Here is a 26,313-nt window from a genome sequence, read left to right on the forward strand (position 1 = left end):
CTACTGACGCCTCATCTGAAAATATGACAGTAGTGAAATAGGTGAACAAAAGAAAAGTGCGCAACAACAATATATAAAAATAACGTGATGAATGTGATACAATTAAATAGGTGACCTTGTGTATAGTATGAATATTTATGGAGCGTCTGCAGCTGTGACACCAGGGATGGCTCTGGTCCCCCCTAAATGCACACAAAAAAACAAGAAACACAGCGCACAACGCTCATAGTGCATTAAATGATATCTTTAGTAACCAAAATAAGAAGGTAAGTATTGTGCGTACATAAAACAAAATTTAAACAAGCATTTCAGGGTTATTGTTACCCAAGCACCAACGGACGCCTGTGATGGTCTCGTGGCTCTCTCCTTCTCACTCCAACAACCTCGATGTAGGGCCTGGAAAATCTCCACTCCAAACGCTGGTGTTTTGGCCTCTCGCCTTAGGGAAAGGCTAGTGCAGCTTCAGCAGTCCAGAAAAAGACCTCCGCTTATATGCGTTGTGCCCGTCACTGCATAAATCTCGTGTATAACGGAGCAGCGGAGTACACGCGGTTTTGCGTCCTGGTCGAGAGCTTCTTCCGGGTCTGTGACGTCACAAAATCGCGAGACTTCGTCGCAAGTCTGCAGGACACCGGATCAGTTCTCTGGGAGTGCTGGGATGTAGAGGGTTCGCAAATGTCATCAATCCTACACGTTTCGAAACCACAGAGGGTCTCTTCATCAGGGAATAAAGACTTATGAGTCTATTGGCATTTTATACCCCTCCAGCGTCACTGATTAGTCCCTCAATTAGGGTTTGAACCAATCGCAACGCAACGGGGAGGAGTCAGAAAGCTCCATGGCAACAGAGAATGCATCCTAACAAAAAAAACTAAAAACAACTTTATTTAAACATATAATAACAAACAATTTCAAAGAGAGGACTCTAAAATAAAGAAAAAAGAATTAGTACACACTAATATTTGTAGATGTGTTGGAATATATATAGTGATTCTAAGAACCACCAACAGAATTATATTCGAAAAAGAAGCACGAGCTAAAAAATCAAAGGATACCTTAAAACCATAAATTAATAAAATGTTAAAAAGATTTTTCTTTAAAAACTTAATATATAAAATATACCAGCTCAGAATATAAATGTAATTTCTAAATACATAACCTAGCTATATCACCAGTGTGAGGTGGTCAGTAAAGGGACCATATATCTATATCCTCATTGAGACCTCCCGGATATAATGTGCCCAATTTATATATCCAGAAGGTCTCTTGAAAGGATAAATCCTTAACCCTATCCCTACCCCTTCTGCTCCTGGGCACGTGTTTGATACCCTTAAAGCGCAGGGATATGGGGTCTTTATTGTGATGTAAGGCATAGTGCTTAGAGAGGCTATGAGTTAACAGAACATGTTTTATGTTTCGTATATGTTCTTGTATACGTGTTTTTAATTGGCGTTTAGTGCGCCCTACATAGAACAAGCCACACGGGCATTCAATTAAATATACAATATGATCCGAATTACAATTAATAAAATCAGATATTTCATAAATTTCCTCAGTTTTTGGACACACAAGAGTTTTGCTATTAGAGTGTAAGTGTTTGCACACTGAACATTTTCCACATTTGAAGTTTCCACAAGGTTTTTTAATATTTAACCATCTTTTTTCTCCCACAGGTGTAGTTTTAATATTTATGTCACTAGGGGACAGAGCATTCTTTAGATTTTTTGCTCTTCTATAAATAAACCTTGGGAACTTAGAAATGTGTGTTCCCAAAATTGGGTCATTTGACAGGATTGACCAGTGCTTCTTTACAATCCTCTCTATATGTGAAGTCATGGAATTATAATTTGTAATAAAAGCGACATTACATTTTTCCTCACTTATAATTTGTTTCTTTTGATGTTTCGTTTTTGGAACGAGCATTTGATTCCTATCTATTTTTCTCACCCTATCAAGATCATCAGTAAGTTTTTTGAGGGGATAACCTCTTTCTAGGAATCTTAAGGTTAAGTCACCCGCCTGTTCTTCAAAGTCTGTGTCCAAACTACAGTTTTTTCTCAACCTGTAAAATTGGCCCCCAGGTATATTTTGAATCCAAGATTTTTTATGGTTACTTGAGGCCATCAGGAGGTTATTTGAATCCACTTCCTTGAAATAAGTTTTACTTATAAGGTTTCCCTCATCAGACACCCTCAAATTCAAATCTAAGAAGTTAATTTCCTTGACACTTTCCACATGGGTAAATGTCAAGTTTCTGGTGTTATTGTTTATATACTTCAAAAAAAGGCTTACAGAATGTTGGTCCCCATCCCACAGACATATAATGTCGTCTATAAAGCGACGCCAAATAATGATATTTCCTCTAAAGGGATTGTTATTAAGGATGCACTTATGCTCCCATTCTCCCATATACAGGTTTGCGAAACTGGGGGCAAATCTAGTGCCCATCGCAGTTCCGCAAACCTGCAGGAAAAATTCCTCCAGAAACATAAAATAATTATGTTTCAGGATAAACAGGATAAGTTTCTTTATTTTAGAGTCCTCTCTTTGAAATTGTTTGTTATTATATGTTTAAATAAAGTTGTTTTTAGTTTTTTTTTGTTAGGATGCATTCTCTGTTGCCATGGAGCTTTCTGACTCCTCCCCGTTGCGTTGCGATTGGTTCAAACCCTAATTGAGGGACTAATCAGTGACGCTGGAGGGGTATAAAATGCCAATAGACTCATAAGTCTTTATTCCCTGATGAAGAGACCCTCTGTGGTTTCGAAACGCGTAGGATTGATGACATTTGCGAACCCTCTACATCCCAGCACTCCCAGAGAACTGATCCGGTGTCCTGCAGACTTGCGACGAAGTCTCGCGATCTTGTGACGTCACAGACCCGGAAGAAGCTCTCGACCAGGACGCAAAACCGCGTGTACTCCGCTGCTCCGTTATACACAAGATTTATGCAGTGACGGGCACAACGCATATAAGCGGAGGTCTTTTTCTGGACTGCTGAAGCTGCACTAGCCTTTCCCTAAGGCGAGAGGCCAAAACACCAGCGTTTGGAGTGGAGATTTTCCAGGCCCTACATCGAGGTTGTTGGAGTGAGAAGGAGAGAGCCACGAGACCATCACAGGCGTCCGTTGGTGCTTGGGTAACAATAACCCTGAAATGCTTGTTTAAATTTTGTTTTATGTACGCACAATACTTACCTTCTTATTTTGGTTACTAAAGATATCATTTAATGCACTATGAGCGTTGTGCGCTGTGTTTCTTGTTTTTTTGTGAAAATATGACAACCTGAAAAGTTTAGCTACTATTGATCCATGCAAGTGGTTGGGCGACTCTTTTTATCTTGTTGGGCTCTCAATGGATACACTCTGTAATGACAATATAGAATTGTACAGGTACAGTAAAATCGCACTAGTGCATACTGAACAACACTATTACATTATTACAATAAAACACTTTACTTGATACGTCTATACTTACAGCCCAATTCACGTCTCATTTTCCTGATTCTGGTTTTAGACATTGTCAGGTTATGATCCTGCTGCAGAACTTCCTAAACTGCTGCAGCACAAAGTTCATGATTTGCGTTGCTGATATCATCCACAAGCCGCCCTATAGTTTTAACAAAATGTGAACGATTATAAGTGTGCACACTGAACACAAAACCCAAACAGGAAAATACACCCCACCCCCCACACATAAACAAAAACATACATACATACATACATACATACATATAAACACTAGTAGAGAGGAAAAAAGTATCCCACGTATAGCACTCGAGTATGCAAAAAAGATATACATTTATTATAAATGACGTCACATACAACAATCATAAAACAGTCCCTGAGCCTACCCTATAGTAGTGTAGATGGGAAATACCACAGAGGAAAGAGACAACCATGGGCTGACTGAGAGATAAATCAGAACTGGCAGTAAATATATCTTGGAAAGAGGACATGGAATCAGCCCTCTGCCAATAAGACCGGTCGGTCTATCTACATGAGCAAGCACATACCAAGGGCACAAAGAATCAAAAACTTCAGGCACTATGATAGCCTTTACAGACAGACATATACAGACAGATGAGCTGTTACTGATAAGTGACATTCGGTCCCTGCATATGAGTCCATACAGCAATTAAGTAAAAGGCAGCACAGCTATACTTGTATAGCTATAGTTGCTTATGTGCCATGATAGAGAATGGCACACACACATGTGTCAATACTTAGCTGCTAATAAATGCAGGACAGCCCAAATGCGTAAGTACAAGTGCTTGTACTGCACGAATAGCAGGAGTCCTTGATAGGATCGGAACATGTGAAACTTCCGCCCAACAGCTGGTCATCAAAGCAGGTAGATATTCAGGGAGTACAGACTAAAGAAAAGCTCTGATGTACGTTTCGCCCCTTGGCTTCGTCCGGGGGTTCAATAATGGTACATCCATGTCAAGTATTTATGTCGCTACGTCAATGACGTAATTAAAACACAAGCTGCGCTGAATCTGTGCGGACAACATATTTAGGCAACAGCCAACCACCGTTGAGATGCAGTAGGAAAGGATGCGCCACCATGAGCAAGGGAACATCAGAAACGTGTGACACTCTCACTTGTGACGCAGGCCAATTGGAACACAGGTAGCACTGAAATTATGCAGCCGATGTACCAAGAGCCAATCACCAATCAGTATTATTGATGTTATGGCATTGCAGATGATCACATGTCTAAGAAAAAAGGGGAAAAATGAAAAGAAAATAATAATATATATATATATATATATATATATATATATATATATATGCAAATATAACTGTATGCTCATCTGCATGTCTCAGGCAGGTCTGCAACCCTGCCTGAGACATGCAGATGAGCATACAGTTATATTTGCATATTTGCTTTCCTGTGGAGGGTTTTTGTCACTTTTTTTACTCACCATAACTTAACTCAGTATTATGGTTTCATATATATATATATATATATATATATATATATATATATATATATATATATATATATATAATAGAAACAAAAGGCGCAAGTCAGTGACAACAGGTGAATTACCAGAAAACACCTGTGGGATAAAGAGACATTAAATGTCCTTAAAAGGATACCTGGACGAGGTAAGACAGTGTAGCAGAAATAATCGGGCATTCCAGGATCAAATCCTTACTTTTAGCTGCAACAATGGGGCTGGTGGTCAGTGGAGCTTCTCTCATGATGCATGCTGTATACACCATGGTTGGAACTCTGTCTATGACCCGTTCACCCTCACCATCCAGATCTCGCTATCATTGGTCCGTGACCTCACAACCCGGACATAGCACTATTGCCTCCGCCGGATCCATCAGATTTTATGGATGTGTGGTGTAGCACACAGTCCCAATAGCCTTGACTAAGGCTTTGCCGCAAACTGCTAGGTAGTAAAAAAGTCAGTGTAGCAGACAAATTTGGGGACATGTTCTCAGAGACCCTCACTCTACGCGTTCCATCTAAGTAAGAAATCTTCTGGGGTATATATATATATATATATAGGACAAGCAAGGGGGAAAAAAAAGCAGCGCCTCTGGAAATGTATAGGTGAACAAAAATCTAGAGAAGTCTAGGTGCTAGTGATAACTCAATGAATGATTACAAATGATAAAATGAATAATGAAAATAAACTATAAATCACTCTAATGATGTGATAGCAAATAGACTAACTGAATGCCTGTGCACAATTGTGGGGGAAAACCAAAAACCAATACAAGGAATATCATAACAATCAAAATCAATTACATATAGAAATACATTTATAAAAACATATATGAGCAAAAAGAGGGTAAAAAAACAGTCCTCAAAGTGATAGTCCAATGATGAAAAATGGAGGTTGGTGCAAGGGGTCTCCGGCTGCTCTCAGAATGGACAAACCACGTCCATAGGAATCTACAGAAAAGAAAGAGGAGAGAGCGCACGCCCCATAGTGTAAAACTGTATATTTATTGAGGGGAAGGGGAGGAAAGGGGGTAAGAAATGCACTCACAAAGGTACAGATTAAAATAGCATTATGTGATAATAATCACCACCATCCGGTTGCTGCGCTCCGTCCTAGGGGAACCTCCGGTCACAAACGGGATATGCAACAGTCCCAGCAGATGTCCAGGGCAAGTGGATGGTGCAAAATTGTTGTCCAAAGATCGTGGAAAGTAGCTCTTGGTTACAAGCCTCTATGGGGCCAGCGCTTGGATCGGTTCACTTCCGCGCTCCGTGATGACGTAATGTCAATGCGTCCCACGTGATGACGCTCCCTGTCGCGTTTCGTCACTCTCGGGTGACTTTCTCAAAGGGTAGTGGGGAGGAGTAACACGGCCATGATATATATACACATACAAATTGTTCCGTGGACCGCCCCTACACAGCTAAAGGTGCTTAATGTAATCAGAGCTAATAGAACTACAAATAAACACATTAAAATTGGCCCAATTATATTGGAGGAGACTGAAAGAAATAACAACCCATATAACTCATATCGCAACACTGAAATTGATATATAAAAAAGACTACATGATAAAAACCATATATAGAGTTGGCCCATACAATACAATGTAAAATCATATTGACATTAAAAGATATCTTGTATACAGCAGTATTATTTGTATTGAAAATCAGAAAATATCATAATAGTTGATATCATATAATACAAAAATAATTTAAAATGGAATAAAAGAAATTATTAGAGAATAATATAAACTTTAAATATGTAATATAGATCTATATCTAATCTTAATTCATACATAGTAAAGAGTGAAGATTATGCCACGAATAAAGCGAGACATTACAGATTAAATTGATGCATAGTTTACCTCAAATAAAACATGAATAGACATGATTGACAATGATCTTAGCGACCCGTGAATGTGAACAATTAACTTATATGACAAGTGGTGAAGGTGGGGGTAAAGTGAGGGTGGATTTCTCAGTGTTGTAAATAATATATTCATCATTTTACTATATATAAATGAACGAATGTAGGTTAAATATACACCATAACTAAAAATATATTCTGAACCCCAATCTACATAGACTAGGATATATATATATATATATATATATATATATATATATATATATATATATATATATATATATATATATATATATATATATATATATATATATGTGTGTATGTGGATAATAATAATATTATGAATTAAATATCATTGTGTGAGTGGGTATTTAAATTTTAGGCCTATAAGTGTCTAATGTAAATGAAGTGTGAAAAAATATATAATTTAAGTGTAAAAAAAATCTTTTTACATAAGGTGTAAAAGAATATGTATGTAAAATGAAACTTAATAAACTTGTATGATGTAATGGAGGATGATCTAACAATAGAACCCATATATGAATTGTATTATATAGGAAATAAATAAATAAATATGAAAATATAATAAGTATAACTACTACTACTCCAGGACCCGGGAAGAGATCACAGAGGGACCCAGACAATAGATGACAGAGAAGAGCAGAAGAAGTCAAGGACAGGGAGAGACGTCCAAAGGACCAACTAGACCAGTGTGCTAACATCTAGGCATTCGTTTAGTCCACCAGGGCTCAAGGTACCCAACTGGTGAATCCAGAAGGTTTCCCGCCAGCAGAGAGTCTTGAAGCGGTCGCCCCTCAGGGCACACGGAGAAATGCTCTCAAGTCCCATTATGGTCATAGTTTTTGGATCCTGTTGATAATACAATTTGAAGTGCCGAGAGACACTATGGGAGTTGAGACCCTTAATCACATTCCTCCTGTGCTCCAGGAAACGAGTGCCAAGCTTCCGGGTGGTACGGCCCACATAATGCTGACCGCACCCACACTGAATGAGGTATACCACATAGGTGCTGAGACAATTAATAAAACTAGTGATAGAATGTATGGTACCTCTGCTGGGGGAACAAAATTGTGTCTTAATAAGGAGATGTCTACAGGTAATGCACTGACTACGTCCACATGGGTGATTACCCAATGGACCCTTATAAGTCGTAGTTTTGAAAGATGTTGATGACGACCGGAGTTTAGTGGGAGCTAATATGCTCTTTATATTTCTGGCCTTTCTGTATACTACAGCTGCTCTTTCAGGCAAAATGGACCCCAAATGGGGGTCACACTTGAGGATGCTCCAATGATTATTAAGAATCTTATTTATAGATCTAAAAGACCGGTTGTATGTGGTTATAAACCTCACCGTGGACGCACCAGTCTTGATGGATTTCGCTGGAGCATCATAACTCAAGCGTATCACCTTATCACATTTGGTTTTAGATTTACTTAATAGAACCGACCTGTCTAGAGAGCTGGCTTTGCTGAGAGCGTCGGAGATCAGATCAGGATCATAGCCTTTGGATAAAAACTTATTCCCAAGTAATTTGGACTGGCTATCAAAATCAACATCCCTGGTGCAGTTCCTACGTAATCTGTGAAACTGCCCCAAGGGTATGTTATCGAGCCACTGCTTATGGTGATTACTGGACGCATGAACATAGCTATTGACAGACACAGACTTGAAATGTGTGGTGGTGATAATATTGAAGTCTGTACTAAGGGCCAAATCAAGAAAGACAGTAGACACTGCATCAATTTCAAAAGTGAATTTAAGTCCAAACTGATTATCGCTGAGGGAACTCAAAAGACCGGATTGAACAGACTCTTCACCATCCCAAATCATAATAATGTCATCTATGAAGCGGCCATAGTACACGAGACCCTCTTTACTATGTATCAATTTAGATTAGATATAGATCTATATTACATATTTAATGTTAATATTATTCTCTAATAATTTCTTTTATTCCATTTAAAATTATTTTTGTATTATATGATATCAACTATTATGATATTTTCTGATTTTCAATACAAATAATACTGCTGTATATAAGATATCTTTTAATGTCAATATGATTTTACATTGTATTGTATGGGCCAACTCTATATATGGTTTTTATCATGTAGTCTTTTTTATATATCAATTTCAGTGTTGCGATATGAGTTATATGGGTTGTTATTTCTTTCAGTCTCCTCCAATATAATTGGGCCAATTTTAATGTGTTTATTTGTAGTTCTATTAGCTCTGATTACATTAAGCACATTTAGCTGTGTAGGGGCGGTCCACGGAACAATTTGTATGTGTATATATATCATGGCCGTGTTACTCCTCCCCACTACCCTTTGAGAAAGTCACCCGAGAGTGACGAAACGCGTCAGGGAGCGTCATCACGTTGGACGCATTGACATCACATCATCACGGAGCGCGGAAGTGAACCGATCCAAGCGCTGGCACCATAGAGGCTTGTAACCAAGAGCTACTTTCCACAATCTTTGGACAACAATTTTGCACCATCCACTTGCCCTGGACATCTGCTGGGACTGTTGCATATCCCATTTGTGACCGGAGGTTCCCCTAGGACGGAGCGCAGCAACCGGATGGTGGTGATTATTATCACATAATGCTATTTTAATCTGTACCTTTGTGAGTGCATTTCTTACCCCCTTTCCTCCCCTTCCCCTCAATAAATATACAGTTTTACACTATGGGGCGTGCGCTCTCTCCTCTTTCTTTTATATATATATATATATATATATATATATATATATATATATATATATATAATATATCACATTTTAAGTTATGGTGGGAGAAAAAGGCAACAAAAAACCTCCATCGTTAGCATATAGCCAATAAGAATATCACTTGTGAGCACATTCACATGTCTTAGACAGGTCTGCAACGCTGCCTTTGAACCATTATCACCTAGCATACAGTGCTCCCACTGCAGCAAGGGATTCTGGGAAATTACATGCAAATGAGCACACAATGTTTCACCTTTTTCCTGGAATATCCATTCACATGGAGCCCATTTATTCTGATGCATCGCCATTCACACATCTTTTAAGCACAGCATGGCACTAGCAAAGCAAGTTCAAACCACTCACAAACATGTTTCATCCTTGATGGGTATCATCAGTATGAGGTTGGTTTATAATTGCTTTGAAATATTTCTAGGCTGGGTAGGTTTACCATATCACATTTTAAGTTATGTTGGGTGAAAAAGGCAGCAAAAAACCTCCACCGTTAGCATGCAGCCAATAAAGAATATCACTGTGAGCACATTCACATGTCATAGAAAGGCGAGACTTTTCGGGGCCAAGTTCTGAAAAGAGATCGTACCGGTCTCGGCTGGGATTGCCAGCCGAAAAGAGTACCAGGATGTTGGGTGCCATCTCCCAGTCAATGGATTTCAGCAGTACTGGAGCAGATACAGCGGTGGCATCAGGAACTTCATGCCGATTTGAGTTCCAGGACATTTCGGGCCAAATTTCCAGCCAACCTAAAGACTTTGCTTTATGGACTGTTTAACCTAAGAAAGATTAGTTTTGCAGCCCAGACCCCCAGTAAGGTTTTTTTTCTCTAGTATTTTGCAGTCCACTGTGTGTACATCTGTTTCTATGGATTAAATGACAAATTTGTTTTACTATTTGGTTTTGCTCAGTGATATGATCCCGGTATAAAGGTGTAAATACCTGGTCTCCCGTGACAAATATCTAATTTAAATCTATAGAAATATAGTAAATAAAAGTTATACTTAACCCTTGCCAGGGTGAAGACTAATAACGCTTTCGCACATTTGTGTTGAAACAGTATAAATATTGTGATGTCTGTATCACATTGCAGTATCTTTTGTCCCATATTAAGGCAGGAAACTCTGTACTTCTTTACACAGGGTTTATTTACAGGTGTTAAATAATACAATAACATGCCCACCGTTCCTTTAGTGCAAAACAAATCATAAAAGAAACACCTACTCCTATTCAGGAGTCTAACAACACAGCAGCTCCAGCCCTCTCTAACTGGTAGCAACCAACTATGTTGGTTTTCAGCCCAAAACATGTACTACTATATGAAAACCATATTAACAGTCTTAGGCATATCAATATATTAATGTAAGTGTGTGTGTTAGAGGCAGCCCAATTTAAGTGTGTGCAAGTGTGTTTGTCTGTGTGTATGTATATATCTGTGTGTGTATATTTGGTGGGGTGAGTGTGTGTATATTTGGGGGATAGTGTGTGTGTGTATTTGGGGGTGTTGTAGTGTGTGTGTATTTGGGGGGGTAGTAGTGTGTATTGGGGGGTAGTATTGTGTGTGTGTGTGGGTGTTTGGGGGGTTGAAGTGTGTGTGTTTTTGGGTGGGGGGTAGTGGGTGTGTGTATATTTGGGGGGGTAGTGTGTTTATGAATTGGGGGTAGTTTGTGTGCATGTATTTGGGGGTGTACTGTGTGAGCATGTATTTGGGGGGTAGTGTGTGTATTTGGCAGGGTAGAGTATGTGTATGTATGTATTGTGTATTTGAAAATGACAAACTGTTAGACATGGAAAAACAATGAAAGAAAACTAAATAGGGGGACTTATTATTGTGAGATGCATGTTATTCGCCCACATATTTTTTCTTTTCCCTAATTCTGATTAAGGTAAGTTTGTCGTTTGTTAATGCTTAGACATTAATGCATAACGAGACAAGATTGGGGAAGAGTGAGAGGGGTAGAGGTGGGGGAGTGAGGGGGAAGAGTAAGAAAGGGAGTGAGAGAGGGGGTAGAAGAGGGGGTTTGCATGGTGCTGAGAGAAATATGTGTGAGATTAGGGCTCCTCATAATGCTGCTGACATGGGACCATGGTAGAAACAAAATGTATTTTGTCTATTTTGTTTCTGGGCCCTATCAAAAAATTTGCAGGTGAGCACCCAAAAATTAGTTACGCTACTGGCAGGACTCCAGATGAACTCTGTTGCAATACATAACCAGTCCTCTGGAAACCCTGTACATATTAATCCTATAATCCAGCCTGACCCTCCACAGTGAGGCACAGACAACCCCCTGCCATCTGTGCACCACCTAGTGACCTAGGTTTTTTTTGTTGACGATGGCTATCCTTAAGGCATTTACCCTTTCACTTGGGGGGGGGGGAGAGGGTGCATCCTTTTGCCTTACAAATGGGGAGAGGAAAATTAGTTAATTGGGATAGTGAAAAATGACCAGTCTCTACCAATAACCACTCGGTGGCCTAAATTAGATATCATCCATACAGAATGGAACATTTTCCTCCCCATCACCTCTAGAGACATTCTGGTAGTAGGGTATGCTTCCATTTTTCTATAGTGTGCACACACTGTATTAACACAGGTTTGATGTACCTTAGAAAAAGTTGATTAAGGATCAGTGGTAATCGCGGACCCCCAAAAAGGGAAAAGGAACTCACAGATATTTGCAAAAATAGAAAAGTACTTTATTAGATCATGATTAAAAAACAGACACGAACAAAAAAAGGGGAAAAATTCTCTTCCCACATATCTCACAGACTTAACATACATACTAATAAGAAAGCTGAACATAACATGATAAATTGGACTCTGAGCAAGTCTTGGTTGATGTAAATTAGTTTTGAGTAAGAGAATACATTTCAATAATCATCACTTGAATCAAAAAAACATTTACCCAGGCTCATACAATAGTATAATGGACATCACAGTCATTGCAATAATAAATCAATTTAAACTATATTAGACTATATGATGATGTTAACAATTCTGTAGAAGAGCCATCTATAGTTCTTAGTACTGCAAATGATAACATCAATTTCCCCGTACAGTGTAAGTTCCTTGTCAATACATCCAAATGCAAAAAAAAATCCTGTTTATCACAATATGAATGGAACAGTACATTTTAAATAATTGGTAAGAATATCTACCGATGTGGATAGTAAAGTTGTTTTATCTAATTATGTTTATAGTGCTGTTCATGGTTGCATGATAGCCACTAGTCACAATCAACCATACGTGGAAAAGGGAGTTTGTATTATTTGATTGTATCCTATAATATGGATATCTTGTAACTACAACCCTATGGGGGGAAAACATTCTTGTTTAACTCAATTAAATTAAAACAGTAGGTACAAATAGTTCAAGTGTATATATTGTATTGATATTGAGTAATTAATAAAATACTCTAATAGTGATATATCCATTGGAATGATAGTTATATCACCCAGAATTGGTATTATGATCTCATAGTATCCTTAAGATCTAATATAATTTAGACAGATACAGTACATGCATATTCTGCATGAAGCTGCATACATTCTCCTTAAATATACAGTTATCAATGTCTATATGAGAATAAATATAAACAGCAATTGGCAAATGGCATTCATTAAAACAAAAAAAGTAACAACATGACATACTATACAACACTCAGGATGGAATCGACATACTGTAGAATGTTGTACGATAACCTGCTCCTTTTACTATTTCTGGTGCTACCAGGGTCTTCAAAGCCCCAGAGTTCACCAGTCCTTTAAAGTTGTTCTCATTTACCTGAACAGGTAAAGTACTTGCAAACGACCCAAGCAAGTGTGAAAACACAATTAGTACCAAACATCACCAGTGAGCACCCCATAATTTCGCAGTCCTCATTTTCCATATTTCAGACGTTCAGTTTGTACCTGTAGTCGTGCTACAGATGCAGCCACCAGTATCCGATCACTTGCCCTGGTAAAAACTAAGGCACCTCACAGTAAATGCCTCAATTTGCTGTGAGATTACTAATGGCCCATCGGATTACCACAGCAGGGGTCCCTGCAATCCCATTCAGTTTGAATGGCTGCAGGGACCCCCCGCTGTGTTAATCCGATGAGCCATTAGTCTCGCTGCAGAAATCTCACAGGAATGTTGCAGTTTATTGGGAGATTGCCCCAGATTTTCCAAGGCAAGTGATCTAATACTGGTGGTTGCATCTGTACCTAAAAATCTGGTTTAATATACTGTAAGGTGTTTCCCCATTCAGGCTACGGGAAACACTTTAAAGAGAAGTTGGCTTTTCTCCTTTTTCTCCCACTTTCGTGAGATGAACAAGAGGGCCCTTGTGGGAAATGGTGCAGGTTTCCCACCTCAGTACTGTACACTTAAAGATGTGCAAGTAGTAAAGGGAGAAGAGGCGATCAGTAGCGATATGTCATCCTCTGTGAAAAGAGTCAAGGAAGGCAAGAGGAGAGTTAGGAACAGGTGTAGAATATGAGGAAGATAGAGAAGGGATAACTTGGTGAATGGAGTCCACCTTTGCACTTAAATAGTCAGCAAAGTCCTGAAGTCAAATGAGGAAGAAAAACTGGTAACAGACGGTGGTCTGAGTAGAGAGTCAAAGACAGAAGAGGATTTCATTAGTATTGATTAGTGAAGAAAAGTACTTTTGTTTAGTCTGGGAGAGGGCAGAGTTGAAACAGGATAGGCACAGAATAAATACAAATGATGCAATAATGTTTAAAAACAGTAGTTGCAGGAGAATTATATAGTTGATATACTCGCATGTCACAGGCTTTCAAGCTTTATGAGAACAGCCCTTTCCTGTGGGTCCGTTACAATGTGGTATCTTCCAGATTCACCTCAAAATAAGAGAGGAAAGTACATAGTGCAAACCAGTTTTTCTGTCAAAAAAAATAAAATACTATGTAAAAACTTGTCACAAACATATGTGGGTATCAGGCATGTAGAACACTCAGATGGAGTCCAAAAGAGTTCAGCTAGCTGATGGAACAGGAGAGAGCTGTTCTCATAACGCTGGAAAACCTGTGATACGTGAGTGTATCAACTATATAATTGTCCTGGAAATACTGTTTTTAAACTTTATTGCACCATTTCTATTTTTTTCTGTGTTTATCCTTACACGTTACCCCAGGAGTTTGTGCACCCTGTTCTATGTCTGCATAGCTTATTAAGACAATTTGGAAAGTCTTGAAACTGGAGCAGCATTCCACTGGAGTTTTATATATATTTATTTTTATATATTCACCACTTTATTCTTTGATTTGGTAAGTCACTGGAGCTTATTCTGTTTGAAACATGAGGATAAGACACGTTTGTAGTGAAGAAGTCTGCAAGAGTCATGTTATGTAGAGGTGTTCAGAGGAGCGACTGCAGGAGCAGAGCACGCTGTAAGGGTTCCAGTTCAGGCTTTGGCTGGAACCTGCCTTTACCTGGCTGCTGTGGACATCTTGGTTGCTGGCAAGCCTCTTCCTGAATTTTGTTATTGGCTGCACCTGTTCAAGGGCTTAAATAGCAGCCAGTAAATTCCAGCCCCTCCCTGAGCATTGTATAAGTGTTCCAGGCCATCTTGGGTTCTAGTTGCTGAGCCTTCCCTGTTCCTGAGGCTAGCTTGTTGCTATGCCTAGCCTGTTGCTGTGCCTAACTTGTTCATTTGGAATCCCTTTTGCTGACCCTGGACCATGACCGTGACCTCGCTGCCTTCCGCTTGCCCTGACCTCGCTGCCTTCCGCCTGCCCTGACCTTTTATCTGTCGCCTAGATTCTGCACCGCTGCCAACTGCCCTGACCCTTTGCCTGTTTACTGACAATGGATACTCTAACAGGACTATGTCCTTGGGCTCTATTCTATTAATTGGCATCCCTACCTCAGCCCTGCGGGTCTGATTCCTGATCGGAGATGAGCACCGTCACACAAGCATTACAGTTTAGCTAGGGTCTGAGGTTAGAAGGGCGAGAGTGGCAGATATAAAGAGGGACATGTAGACCAACAGAGGACAATAAGGCAGAGTTGTAGTTCATGACCAGATTGTCAGAGTTTGTAGTGAAGCAAAGAGAAGAGAGGGAGGAGTGCTGTGATGGCGAGGGGGTAACCAGGCTCACAATAAAGGTTACGCCCACTTGGTTACTTGTGATCCATGTATTGGGGTTCAGGAGTGTAAACTCTTGAGCCCAGTGTTTGACAATGCATTGTATAAAATTATGCGACAATAAAGAATTTTCTGTGTTTTATCTTTCCAGGTGTGCCAGCAAGCAGAGATTGCTAGGCTATGAGTTTCAGGGTGGGTTTTGCAGAGAAAGTGTTATCAGATTGTGCCTAGGTAGTCGGGGTCCAGAGTTGCTGAATACCCCAAAAATGTACCCGGAAATCAGGTCGGAATCCCGGATACATATAGGCACAATGCTCCGGTCAATATCCTGCCTTGAAAACGCTTGTGCGACTCACTGCTAGGATTCCCTGCTTCAGCACAGACCATAAAGGTAAATGGGACATAGGGATGTGAGCTATCCCTGGAATGGTAAAGGGGTCCCTAGTATAAAAGGGGATGCCCAGTTAAGGCCAAATTCACCCAGAACCTGGTATAGGGTTCTGGGAGTACTCCAACTATACATAAGGTTGTGAGATGTTTTAAAAGCTAAGTCAGGTTTGCAGTGTGTGGGGGATACGGCTAGTGGGAATAACAGTGCAGATTCTCATTCTACCCATATAACCAAAAGTCTTGGAAAATATAACAGTGTAAAGTATATTTTATTAAACAGGTACGTTTAAAGTGTATAAATTCTTGTGCACGGTATATGAGCTGGGGACTTCCAGGTCCATGGTTTCGGGAGACCATGTGGCTACCAAGTTTGGTGCCATTAAGTCTGCTCGGGTCCCGGACATGAAAGCCTCAGATGTTGCCGGGTGTGAAAGCCGTTTGGGCAGCGTGTTAGCCTCAAGTCCTCACGTCCTGGGATGAATGGAAGTCATCAGACCACCATTTGCCCCAGCCCAGACTTTGAGGAGTCTAACCCTGTGGGTGGCTTCTGCCTGACAAGTGGCAGAGATGCCAGGTAGGCGCATGCCCTTTTCAGATTCTGAATCCACGCTTGCCCGGCTGAGATAGACTGGCAGCGCTCTGATAGGCTGGTAGGATTTTTCCCATGCTCGGATTGGCTGTAGTATTTCATGAATGAACTCTGAAATACTATAAGAAACCTTCAGCCAATCCGGAGGAGAGATTCTATGCACCAGAACAGCAGCGGCAAATTTGAAACAACCAAAAGATGCTCTTTGAGAAATAGCCAAATTCAGAAATTTCAAGGCGAGAAATGTTCTAAGTCCCTCTTTCGGAGCAAAGTTCTGAGAATGGAACGTAGCAGTCGTGGCTAGGATTGCGAGCTGAAAACAGTTTCAGGACGTTTGGGACTAACTCCCTGTGAAGGGATTTCTGCATCTACGGAAGAAAGAGAGCAGTGGCATCAGGAACTTCATGGCGATTTGAGTTCCAGGACATTTCGGGCCAAGTCCCGGTCAAACTAAAGACTTTCTTTTATGTTCTCTTTTACCTAGGAAAGTCTAGTTGTGTAGCCCAGACCCACAGTAACTGTGCTCTCTTCTGTACTTTGTAATCCACTGTGTGTACGTCTGTTTCAAGGAAATAAATTACTATTTATTTTACTAACTTGTTTTGCTCAGTAATCCCATTAAAAAGGTGGAAATACCTGGTCACCCGTGACAAGCGCAAAGGGGAGTCATTAATGGAATACAGGTCTCTGCAGAAACGAGGGTTAGTTGTACTGTAGGTGAAGGAGTATTGAGAGGGAGTAAATGAGATGGTCAGAGAGAGGAAAGGAGGTAATGGGGGTAAGGTGGAAATGGAGAAAGTTAAGGAAACACGAGGTCCAGGTACTAGCGGGTGCTGGCTGCAGTCCTTTGGTGAAGGCCAAAAGAAGAGGTTAGAGAGAAAGTGGGAAGTCCAGGGGAGAGAGGGGTCATCAATATGGCAGTTGAAGTCCCCAAAGACAAGAGATATGGAGTCAGAGGTAAACCAGAATTTGAAATCTGAGAGAAAGAGAGGAGGGGAATGAGTAGGTGGTCGCTAGATTAGGGGTGCTCAACTCTAGTCCTCAAGCATCCTCAACAGGTGCTGAAGCAGGGATAATCTGAAAACTTGACACAGGGCGGGGGGCTTGAGGACTGGAGTTGAGAACCCCTGCGCTAGATGATCGCCACCTGGAGAGGGAGATGACAAAAAAGCTGAACAGTGTGAGTCTCAAAGGACAATAAAAAGGAAGGTATCGGAAGGGTCGTAACGGCAGATTGAGAGGAGCCTCAAGCCTCCACTCTGCTATCAGGGCATGGAGTGTGGTAGAAAGAAAGGCCACCATGAAAGGACAGCTTCCAGTGCAAAATCAGACTGAGCCCAGTCTCAGTTATAGCAAAAACCAGGATAGAGGGAGAGAAAAAGTAATGTACAGTTTCCACTCCCAGGCAGAGACAGCACATGCTGATTTGGGGGCTGGACTCCACCTCAGTTCTGTTCTGATGCAAAGCCAGCTCTCTGCAAACCCAGTACTGGACTGTCCACTTGTATTAAACCTACAATCCAGGGTAACATAAGGACATTCCCTGCTATACCACTCTTACCTCTTCAATGCTTGAGGAATAGCAATACATACAGTACTGAACAGTACTGAAATTGATTGTTTAAAAATGAATTTGTGATAAACACTTTTGTGGTTGCTAATATATTTGTCCAAAATCAACAAAACCAGGATGTTAAGAGAGCAAACCTAACCTAACCAAACCTTTTCCATTGCAGATCACAAGCAGCCTAGAATGAATGGGAATCACTAAACAGCTGCCATTGTTGAAGATTGTCTAAAAGCTGTAAAAGCTTTGATCTTTCTACAGGAGTTTTAACATATGGTCAGAAAATACAAGATGAGTCACAGTCATCTTTGGTTTATTGGATTCAGAATGTGTTTTAGTAAAACATTTAGAATTACCTTAGAGTATGGAGTAAAACAATTCCGATGATCAGCTGTGTTGAATAATAACTATTCTCACTGGTGTTGCATTAATATTTAGTATCTGTATAATACTGGTTCTTGGATGTTCCTATAAAGTATTTTTGCTTTTCTTTTGATGTTGAAGCTTGAAACTCATTCCCTGGCAAGCAAAACATAATAGAGGCTTCCATAACTGTCAAATATTTTTTTAGGATAGTATCATGAATACAATGACTACATTAATATTTTTGTACCCACATCTCTAAATGTGGTAGGGATACTACACATTAAAGAACATATTTAGTAGGTGAACACTGAAAATATTTTGCTAGGACCAGATTTTGCATGTTTATATACAGATGTAGCAGATGTTATTGCACCCATTATTGCATGATAACCCTTTATCACTAGCACAAGTTTGAACACATTATTGTGCTATTAGTAATGCAAACAAATTGAGCGGTAATGTGACACACTACGTGACTTGGCACATTAATACACCAATTTTGTGCGTTAACGAATGACAGTGGGTTCAATAATGTCTACTACATCTGCAGTGAGTGGATCAGTTTTATTTAATGATAGTTTGCTGTGAAATAGTAAAATAAGAATATTTCCAGTCATCAACTGAACTTATTGCATCCATACATGCTACTGTATACAGTATATATACATGATCACTGAAATACTTTGTTAGAATAATAAACAATTACATACAGGCCTGTTATCCATATGTTTTCAATTTAGCTGTAATCTTTTTAATTTAGTATCAATCTAATAGGAAAATATATAATAATTCCAAGAGCTTGTATTTTAACACTTTCTCTGTCTTGCAACCTGATTGATTTTCAGTGATTTCTTGTTTGCCATTGAGCTGAGTGGATATTGTTTTACATTTTTCCAGTCTGAAGGCAAATGTGACAAATATATTGCTCTATAGGAGCTTTTCGAGGCATCAATCTATTTTGCTGATGATAATATGTATTTTTGCAAAGTGTCCAATTACTTTGTCACATTGCTTTTTAGAAAATTCATGTTTCTTCAGAACAATATGAAATTACATCTGCTAAAAAAAATAAAAACTAATTTCCATGAAATTGAAGGAAACTTTGCATGAAATTAACACATTTTCTTTGATTTTTGAGCAGCTATATTAATACAGTAGAAAGTCATTTTAAAGTAACACATTTCATGCACTGGTCCTGATTTAGACTTTAAACAATCGGAAAATTAGCATTGCCATAAATAAGTTAGCACTGTGCCCTCGCTATTCTGCACCTACACTATAATGCACACTGCCACTCCCTCCCTCCCCCAACGAAACAACATGTCCCTATAATAATAGGCAATAGCCCTGTTAGCCAAATTTGTCTAATAAGTTTTGTCCATTGAAAAGCATTACACCAAAGACATTAAAAATAAATGAAAAAAAAGTCAGATTATATATAAACTACACAAACTATTATTTGAATCCATTGATTGTCACTGTGGCTACCTTGGCCCTTAATGGGGACCTAGATAGCCACATTGGCAATCAATGAGGACCCAACATAAATGCATGTAGTACTTATCCAAGCTGGGAAGATTACCAGTCCTCATCCTCAGGGGCACCCGGAAATAAATCCAATAAAGGACCAATGCCCAAACATACAAAAACAATCAAAGCCCAATGGCAATGATAAAAAAAAATAACATTACAAATAATTCAAAACCGATGGCAAAAGAAAAAAAGTAAAAATGAATCCAAGCCCAATTGCACGAAAAATTAACATGAATACACAAGCAGGAAAAATAAATCCAGGTCCTATGGCCTATTGTATTTCCAATCCATTTCAATCCTGGCTTTTGGTTGTCCCGAAGCTTGGATCCTCCGTTGATAGAAGAGCTGTTTTCAGTGAGTATTTCTTCTTTTCTTTAAAGCTGTCTTATTTCTTCTCTTCTTTCTCGGGCAAGATGTTTCCTCTTCCTCTTCTTTCTGTCTTCTGAGGCATCCCAAGCCATATACAGTATAAAGCCTGTGACATCACAGAAGGCAAGTCACATGGTAAACAATCAATCCCAGTGGTTCCAAATGTGGCTTTCCAGGCTCTTAGTAAGGTTTTAGGTTTTGGATTCCAAAAAAAATTCTGTGTATTTATTTTTAAAGTCATTGGTGTAATGCATGAAGCTCACATTTGGCTAAAAAGGTGATTTCCTATAACTGCAGGGGTTTGTTTTGTTGGGGAGTTAAGGATGAGTTATGGGGGTAGGTTTTCGAAGGAGATAATTGTTACCGCCCTGTTATGGGTTGTACGCCATAGTAGTTGTACTGCTATGATATAAAATGGATAGTAGGGTAGGGTGGAGAAATGGTGCTCAGAAGTACTAGGATCTGTATCCTTATATTGAGAGGAAAAGAGCAAAACGCTGGGTAATGATTACTAAAATAATCAAAGCACTAAACCTATGGGGGGGCTCTAAAGCACACCGAAGGTGGGGGTAGGTGCACGGAGACACTTCTCCCTCCTCATTGGGTTGGCCCCAGGTAAACATACTCACAAGACTCCCAGTAGCTCTTTCCAAAGCGTGCAGCTGTATCCAGGTAGAAGAATCCAAACGCAGTATGTTTGCAGCGCACAGCAAAGAAGTGAGAGAGAGCAGGTCTGGCAAAATACACTCTTAAAAGGAAAGCCATAAAATAGAGGGTTGCAACCCTTCTATGCGTTTCGTGCAGGTTGTGCACTTTATCAAGAAGTGCCATACACGAAACACAGAACATTTAAATACAGCTGACTGCCGTTTTGGCGCCAAACCAATGACGTCACTAATCTAAACTAATCAATGCGCATTGTTCATCTAGCGCATGCGCCGCACAACATGGTCCAGGAGGAGCCCCCACCATATGGCACAGCAAATCCACAGTCCCAGGGAGTTACACCCACCTGTAGCTGATGACGAGCTAAGTCACACGTAATAAGAGACACATCTCCGTCCCGTCGGTCTGCGCATGCGCAGATGAACGAGGCTAGAGCTGATGTTCAACTCCCCTCCATCCCAACAGTTCACGCATGCGTGGATGAAAGTAAACAATACCATGAGCTACCATACTGACAATATGCGTGCGCATCCACATAATGCACAAGACAGTCAGTGGAAATAACGCATGCAGTGTCAGGCATGTAGTGCCTCAAGGGAAAACTGATTAGACATATATGTGTAAAGACAGAGAAGGGACTAATATTCAGCAGTCAGTAGCGACATATACAAAAATACATGCAATGAAACAACTATCTAGTTATTGAAAAGACAATTAAAAAGTATATTCCTATACCAATGTAAAAACATATGTGCAACCCTCTTGATGAAACAGAGTCATAACAATATTTAAGTTATCATCTTTAAGGAACAATGTGTAGATTGTATCCAAAAGAAATACATTTTGACAATAATAGTAATTATATTGACTATAAAAAATATTACATACTCCATAAACAATACAGTGAGAACATCTAATGTCAGTTCCTATTTTCAAAATATTGCAAGATGAATCTAACAATATATTCAGGTAATCTTACTTGTATAAGTTGTAGACATACACATCATAGTATTTTAACAGAAATATAATAGAAGATCAAACTCAATGGGAGGATCCATAAGTATATCATATTGGAGCACCCAAACGATTAAGTATAGAGCTTTAACCTCTAAAGATGTTATCATTTAAGGTATGCAATCTCATATCTAATAATACGTGTCCCAAACGATGTATATAGTAACAAGACAATAAAACCATAGAATTCAAACATAGCCTCATAATTTCTTAATGGTAACATTTATGTATCATAACAGATGTTAAGATCAAAATATTCAAAATATTCACTCAAGAGTTTAGTCAGCTTGTGGACCTACTAAGAGATGGGGTTCATGTCAAGAAATGATTAATATTCCACTCTATATTAATCCCGTTTGGGAATCTTGTTTTTAACATGAAATCCAGTAAGATTCTCTATAATCCAAGATCTTAACCATATCACCTCCTCTCTCTCTTCTGATAATTCTCTCTATACCAATAAAATAAAAATTGTTGATGCCCCCCCTCTACATTCTGTAAAGTGTTTAGATACAGGATGCTGCAAATCTTTTTTCCTGATGAGTCTACAGTGCTCCTGCATCCTGATTTTAAGGGCCCTCGTGGTCCTACCAACATATCTCTTCCCACAGCCACAGTTGATAAGATAGATTACATACGAAGTGTTGCACTTAATAAAACTGTAGATGTTATAACGTTTATGTGGACTGTGGGAAAAGATATGTTTGGATGGCTTCATGAAATTACACATATTGCAATGATTGCATCTAAAGGATCCCCTAGTTGCAAAGGAATTAGGATCACCAACAGGAGTGGAAATAACACTGGGAGAAATAAATGTTGCTAAAATTTTTGCTTTCGGTATACAAATTTTGGTCCCCTCTCCGTGTACTCACGATGTATGGGGTCCATAAGCAATAATTCCCAATGCTTGTTGATAATCCTAATCACCTGGTCACTTGATTTGTTGTATTGAGAAATTAACAAGGGGCATATTTTATCACTATTTGTCCCTACATTAGTGTCTAAAGAACCTTTCCCATGCCCCCCATCCCTCACCTCGGGTCTCTTCAAAGGGAGTAAAGTATTCCTATCAATTTTTATTATCTCTTGTAATGTGGATTGGAGGGTCTCCCGATCATAGCCTCTTTCTATGAATCGGTTGGTCAGTTCCTCAGGCTTAGTGACAAAATCGCTAGTGGTGGAGCAATTCCTCCTCAGTCTGAGGTACTGACCTTTTGGAATGCCTGTCTTTTCAATAACTAGATAGTTGTTTCATTGCATGTATTTTTGTATATGTGGCTACTGACTGCTGAATATTAGTCCCCTCTCTGTCTTTACACATATATGTCTAATCAGTTTTCCCTTGAGGCACTACATGCTTGACACTGCGTGCGTTATTTCCACTGACTGCCTTGTGCATTATGTGGATGCGCACGCATATTGTCAGTATGGGAGCTGATGGTATTATTTACTTTCATCCACGCATGCGTGAACTGTTGGGACGGAGGGGAATTGAACATCAGCTCTAGCCTCGTTCATCTGCGCATGCGCGGAAAGACGGGACGGAGAGGTGTCTCTCATTACGTGTGACTTAGCTCGTCATCAGCTACAGGTGGGTGTAACTCCCTGGGACTGTGGATTGGCTTTGCCATATGGTGGGGGCTCCTCCTGGACCTGGTTGTGCAGCGCATGCGCTAGATGAACAATGCGCATTGGTTAGTTTAGATTAGTGACGTCATTGGTTTGGCGCCAAAACGGCAGTCAGCTGTATTTAAATGTTCTGTGTATCGTGTATGGCACTTCTTGATAAAGTGCACAACCTGCACGAAACGCGTAGAAGGGTTGCAACCCTCTATTTTATGGCTTTCCATTAAAGAGTGTATTTTGCCAGACCTGCTCTCTCTCACTTCTTTGCTGTGCGCTGCACACATACTGCGTTTGGATTCTTCTACCTGGATACAGCTGCACGCTTTGGAAAGAGCTACTGGGAGTCTTGTGAGTACGTTTACCTGGGGCCAACCCAATGAGGAGGGAGAAGTGTCTCCGTGCACCTACCCCCACCTTCGGTGTGCTTTAGATCCCCCCCATAGGTTTAGTGCTTTGATTATTTTAGTAATCATTACCCAGCGTTTTGCTCTTTTCCTCTCAATATAAGGATACAGATCCTAGTACTTCTGAGCACCATTTCTCCACCCTACCCTACTATCCATTTTATATCATAGCAGTACAACTACTATGGCGTACAACCCATAACAGGGCGGTCAAAATTATCTCCTTCGAAAACCTACCCCCATAACTCATCCTTAACTCCCCAACAAAACAAACCCCTGCAGTTATAGGAAATCACCTTTTTAGCCAAATGTGAGCTTCATGCATTACACCAATGACTTTAAAAATAAATACACAGAATTTTTTTTGGAATCCAAAACCTAAAACCTTACTAAGAGCCTGGATAGCCACATTTGGAACCACTGGGATTGATTACCATGTGACTTGCCTTCTGCTCTCTCTCACTTCTTTGCTGTGCAATGCACACATACTGCATTTGGATAGTAGGGTAGCTGGGATCTTTGTATTAACCACCTGGTTACCTTAGTGTCCATGAAGGCATACACAATGCATACCTTCATTGCAACTATGGCTTAAAGTGGTTAATTTCTGTATTTTAAGTGGGAAGGAAGACACCTGGTATATATTGCAATGCAATAAATACATGGCATTTTCCATAGCATATGGCTAACGCGAGCCAGCGTTACAGCCAGTTAGCGTCGGGGTGTCTTATCCCGACGTTAGCTGGCTAATGCCATGTTAGGGCTGGGACCCGCTGCGCCCGGCGGCGCGGGCGGCCACACGAGAGTTCCCCACCAGCAGGGGAATCCTCCCGAGCCGGTCCCGGTCCCCCCTGGCTGCACAGCTCACTACACGCTGTGACGCGTCAGCCGCTAGGGGATTCAAGAGAATTGTCATCCCTAGCATCGACGCGTCACGTGGTGTGGCTGTGAGCCAATGAGGAGGGGAGGCTTCGGGAGGAGGAGAGGCTTCCGGGAGCGGGGAGGAGTGTGGAGGGAAAGCAGCATGAGTGCCTGTCTGTGTTTGTGTATGTGTGTGTCTGAGTGCCTATCTGTGTTTGTGTATGTGTGTGCCTGAGTGCGTGAGTGCCTGCCTCTGTGTGTGTGTGTGTGTGTGTGTGTGTGTGTATGAGTGCCTGCGTGTGTGTGTGTTGCTTTTGATTACCTTCCATCAGCAGCTCCAGCCCGAGCCCGTGGAGGGAGAGGGGGGAGAGAAGCGGGTCCCTCCGCTCAAGCCTCGCCCCCCCTCCCGCTCAAGCCTCCCACTCCCGCCCACCTCCCGCTCCGGCTCCCAACAGACTGCGTATCGCGATCTGTGTCTGTCAGCGTCCCGCCTGTCTGCAGTGCGGGCGCACTGACTGAGGGAGCGGGGCCTTAGCCTTAGTCATATGCAAATGAGTGGCCTAGCTGCCATTTGATTTGTATAAAATTAACTCTTAAGGATATCTGCCACAATACATATTATAAATGGTCAAATAAACCAGTCCTGTTTACTGAAATAGTTCAAACATAAAAAACATAAAACATAAAACATAAACATAAAAAAACTTGCCCTCTCCACACTTTAGAAGGGTCTCCTCCTTCAAGTGGCTAGTGTTATTGCTGAGCTTATCTATAGATCAGCCTTTTATAGGGAGTATCCCTTTAGAATACAGCTACCCACTACATCCATTGACCATAATCAAGGTCTAAATAAAATATGGAACATTGGATATCACCATAAGTTCTTTTGTTTTTTTGTCTAATTTTGTAAATGTTTGTGTTGTCTGTTCGTCATTGCTTGTCTGATATTTCTTAAATCCTAGTTTATAATAAATGTTAAGTTCTCATTAAATAATCATTTCATGTTTTTGATCCGAGTGCTGCCCCAAAGGAGCTAATTTCTGGCCTATATTTGCTCACCCTTAAATTTATAAGCTTTCTCCTATCCCTGTTACTGGGCAGGAAAAAAGAAGGACGTGACTACTGAGTTATCCTCTAAGGGCTGATCATTCCAGCTCACTCTGGAAGAACAGAGACTGGCCAATCACCAGCCCAGGTGACTTGCAACATGAAATAAGTTACTTCACA

General features: G+C 40.3%; 1 protein-coding gene across 4 annotated transcripts in view; it reads right to left on the bottom strand.

Annotated features, from left to right (window-relative positions):
- GPC6 (glypican 6) overlaps positions 1-26,313 on the bottom strand; it is a 1,577,578-nt gene that overhangs the window by 1,260,526 nt on the left and 290,739 nt on the right. The window contains exon 2 of one of the 4 annotated variants that reach the window (XM_075590869.1): positions 3,478-3,609. The exons of 2 other annotated variants lie outside the window; for them this stretch is intronic. In XM_075590869.1, coding sequence (XP_075446984.1) covers positions 3,478-3,520 — 43 coding nt within the window. In that variant the 5' untranslated portion in view covers positions 3,521-3,609. Of the gene's footprint in view, positions 1-3,477; positions 3,610-26,313 lie in introns of those variants that run through there. One more of the 4 variants, XM_075590868.1, reaches the window with a different exon arrangement.

This window comes from Ascaphus truei, chromosome 3, assembly GCF_040206685.1.
Source record: "Ascaphus truei isolate aAscTru1 chromosome 3, aAscTru1.hap1, whole genome shotgun sequence".
NCBI lineage: Eukaryota > Metazoa > Chordata > Amphibia > Anura > Ascaphidae > Ascaphus > Ascaphus truei.